General features: G+C 52.6%; 1 protein-coding gene across 1 annotated transcript in view; it reads left to right on the top strand.

The window, feature by feature from the left end:
• The window catches only part of pygb (phosphorylase, glycogen; brain), a 7,441-nt gene extending 4,135 nt beyond the window's left edge, over window positions 1-3,306 (top strand). Inside the window, exons 14-20 of the mRNA XM_015377591.1 lie at window positions 250-397; window positions 1,493-1,551; window positions 1,632-1,773; window positions 1,846-2,053; window positions 2,253-2,387; window positions 2,455-2,521; window positions 2,590-3,306. Of these exons, the coding sequence (XP_015233077.1) occupies window positions 250-397; window positions 1,493-1,551; window positions 1,632-1,773; window positions 1,846-2,053; window positions 2,253-2,387; window positions 2,455-2,521; window positions 2,590-2,754 (924 nt within the window). The 3' untranslated portion in view covers window positions 2,755-3,306. The remainder of the gene's footprint in view (window positions 1-249; window positions 398-1,492; window positions 1,552-1,631; window positions 1,774-1,845; window positions 2,054-2,252; window positions 2,388-2,454; window positions 2,522-2,589) is intronic.

Below are 3,306 nucleotides of genomic sequence, written 5' to 3'. Positions count from 1 at the left end.
AACCTGTCCGTCCCCTTGTCCTCTGACCGCCTCCATGTCCTCTGACCGCCTCCATGACCCTGACTGCCTCCATGACCTCTGACAATCCCTTTGTCCTGTGACCGTCCCTCTGTCCTATAAGTGTCCCCTTGTCCTCTGTCCGCCCCCCTGTTCTCTGACCGTCTCTCTGTCCTCTGACTGTCCTCTGATCGTCCCTCTGTCCTCTGATTGTCCCTCTGTCCTCTGATTGTCCCTCTGTCCTCCCTACAGGAGAACAAGCTGAAGTTCTCCTCGTTCCTCCAGAAGCGCCACCAGCTGAAGATCAACCCAGAGTCCATCTTTGACGTCCAGGTCAAACGGATCCATGAGTACAAACGGCAGCTGCTCAACTGTCTCCACGTCATCACGCTCTACAACCGTAAGAGTCCCCAGAACCAGAGAGTCCCCAGAACCAGAGAGTCCACAGAACCAGAGAGTCCACAGAACCAGAACCTGCTGGACGGTCTCTAATTCTTAAGAACATCAGAGCGTCTGGTTCAGGTCTGACGTTAAATCAGAGGAAGGTTCTCCTGGTTCTGTTCAGATGTTTCTCTGTAGAACCATCTTTGAACTCGGGTCAGAACTTCTGAGCTTCTTCCAGTAGCTTCTGGAAATCGTCCTCCAGACAGAACCAGTAACTGGGTCTGTCCAGAACTTGGACCCAGTCGTCCGCCATCCTTCCAGCTGAGACACGTTGTCCTCTCAGACGACCCAGTTCTGTCCAAACGTTGTTAAGATGTTTCTTCAGTTTCTTCCAGATGCTTGTTTCCTTGTGAAGAATCCATCACCCCATAGCATGACTCCTCCCCCTCTGTGCCTAATGGAAACGCTCCTTTCCAAACCTTTTGAAGGGATTCTGGTCTCACTAGCTACGTTTCCATGGAGACAGAGAATGGCATAGAATGTTTGATGAAACGTTGGACCGAAGCTTCTAATCCGATTTATTCCGATCGGAAAGAAGAATTCCCACAGATGGCGAGACGTGTTTTTCTGAGGCGTCCGCCTGCCTCCCTTTCAGATGTTGGAGTAAAATCGTCTCCTGCTCATGTTAGCGAAGTTACTAAAATAATACCCTGTAGCTAAGGAGCGTTAGCATACGGTACCGCTAAACTAAAATGATGCGAAGGAGGAAATGACATCAGCAGGACTGGAGAACCGAAGGGAAAGAAAGAGGAGGAGCAGGAAGAAATGAGGAGCGGAGACGTTCGGGTTTGTTTACGGAACAGACGCCTTCTTCTTCTTCTTCTGCTGCTAATAAAGCGTCTCCAGTTCTGCTCATAAAAATCTTGAATCTGGTCAAACGCTTCGTTCAAATGAACAAACGTCACGATCAGATCGATTTAGTTGGTTTCCATGGAAACAGAGGTTTAGATCGGATCGGGGAAATTTAGCTTCCGTTGGGAAACATTATACCTGGTGTTTGTCTGCTGCCCCCTGCTGGACTCACTGCCTCACTGCTGCTCTCTGCCTCCAGGAATCAAGCTCCATCCGGACCGAGCGTTCGTTCCCAGGACGGTGATCATCGGAGGGAAGGTGAAACCTGTGACTCCGCCCCCTGTGAGCGAGCCGCTCCGTCAGGTCAGGTGTTAAATCGGCTGCTCTGCCCCCTGCAGGCGGCTCCTGGGTACCACATGGCCAAGATGATCATCAAGCTGATCACTGCGGTGGGCGAGGTGGTCAATAACGACCCGGCGGTGGGAGACAAGCTGAAGCTGATCTTCTTGGAGAACTACAGGGTGTCTCTGGCAGAGCGAGGTGAGCCTCATGACGTCCACCTTAGGACCCGTTCCCACGGATTCGCCGCCTGACCGGCTGCTCTCCCCGCAGTGATCCCCGCTGCTGACCTGTCGGAGCAGATCTCCACCGCTGGAACCGAAGCATCAGGAACAGGAAACATGAAGTTCATGCTGAACGGCGCCCTGACCATCGGCACCATGGACGGCGCCAACGTGGAGATGGCGCAGGAGGCCGGCGAGGAGAACCTCTTCATCTTCGGGATGAGGGTGGAGGACGTGAAGGAGCTGGACCGGAGAGGGTGAGGCGGCGCTGCCTTCAGGGGCAATCTGAAACTGCAGCTTTGATCCGTCCTTCTGGATCAGAACCAGAATCCTTCAGATTAAAACTGATCCAGAACCGGACCTTTATTTACCGGACCAGACGGTTCCTTAACACAGAACCGGTCTGGATCAGAACACCTGCCGCTAATAAATGACATCACTTCCTGTTTCCTGCAGCTACGACGCCTCAGAGTTCTACAACCGTCTGCCGGAGCTGAAACTGGCGGTGGACCAGATCCGGACCGGGTTCTTCAGTCCAGCAGAACCAGAACTGTTCCATGGAGTGATGGAGATGCTGCTGCACCACGACAGGTGAGAGGGAGCTTCTGAGGGGGGTTCTGGTTCTGGTTCTGGTTCTGAGGTTCCGTCTGCTCTGCAGGTTCAAGGTGTTTGCCGACTATGAGTCCTACCTGAGGAGTCAGCAGAAAGTGGAGCGGTTCTACATGGTGAGCCCGACTCCTCCACCGTTAACTGGACCCAAAGTTCTGCTCTGACCCGCGTCTCTCTCCTGCAGAACCCCAGAGAATGGACCCGGATGGTGATCAGGAACATCGCCGCCTCGGGGAAGTTCTCCAGCGACAGAACCATCTCCCAGTACGCCCGGGAGATCTGGGGCGTAGAACCGTCAGCCTTTAAGATCCCGCCCCCCAACCAGCCGCCTGTCGGGTCTCAGAACTGAAGAACCGGGCCCGGGTTGTTCTGCAAGGACCCGGACCTCTGGTTCCGGAAACAGTTTTAGGGATCAGGCAGCTTCAGCAGGACCGTGGGTTTGATCCAGACCAGGAGGTTCTGATCCTTTCAGAACCGGGTCAGCCTGCAGAATAAGAGAAAAGGTTCTGATCCAGTTTGAATAAAAGTTTTTTTGTTGTTGTTTGTAGAAAGTTTTTAGCTTCTATTCTGTGGAAGCAGAACTTCTGTCGGGTCCGATGGGCTCTCCGGTTCCAGAACCGGTCCGTTTCATGAAGCTGATGTCCTCAGACCCGCTTCCATCAGAACCTTCCAGAACATTTTGGACTCCTCCAGGACCCTGCTGTCCAATCAGAACCCAGAGCAGGTTCTGGATCTGATGGTGGTTGAGCTCAGACACCAGGTCAGTCCAATCAGGTCTGATCTTGGATCAGAACCGTTCCGTCTCCAGACCAGAACCTTCAGAAATCCTCTTTAATACTTTGGTTGAATTTTTTTAAACGTTGGTTTTAAAGAAATAAATAAATGAGATTCCTCCATTTCT

Source organism: Cyprinodon variegatus, unplaced genomic scaffold, assembly GCF_000732505.1.
Source record: "Cyprinodon variegatus isolate N-32 unplaced genomic scaffold, C_variegatus-1.0 Scaffold156, whole genome shotgun sequence".
NCBI classification, from domain to species: domain Eukaryota; kingdom Metazoa; phylum Chordata; class Actinopteri; order Cyprinodontiformes; family Cyprinodontidae; genus Cyprinodon; species Cyprinodon variegatus.
The sequence above is the reverse complement of the archived record's forward strand: the minus strand, read 5'-3'. Positions and strand labels throughout refer to the sequence as shown.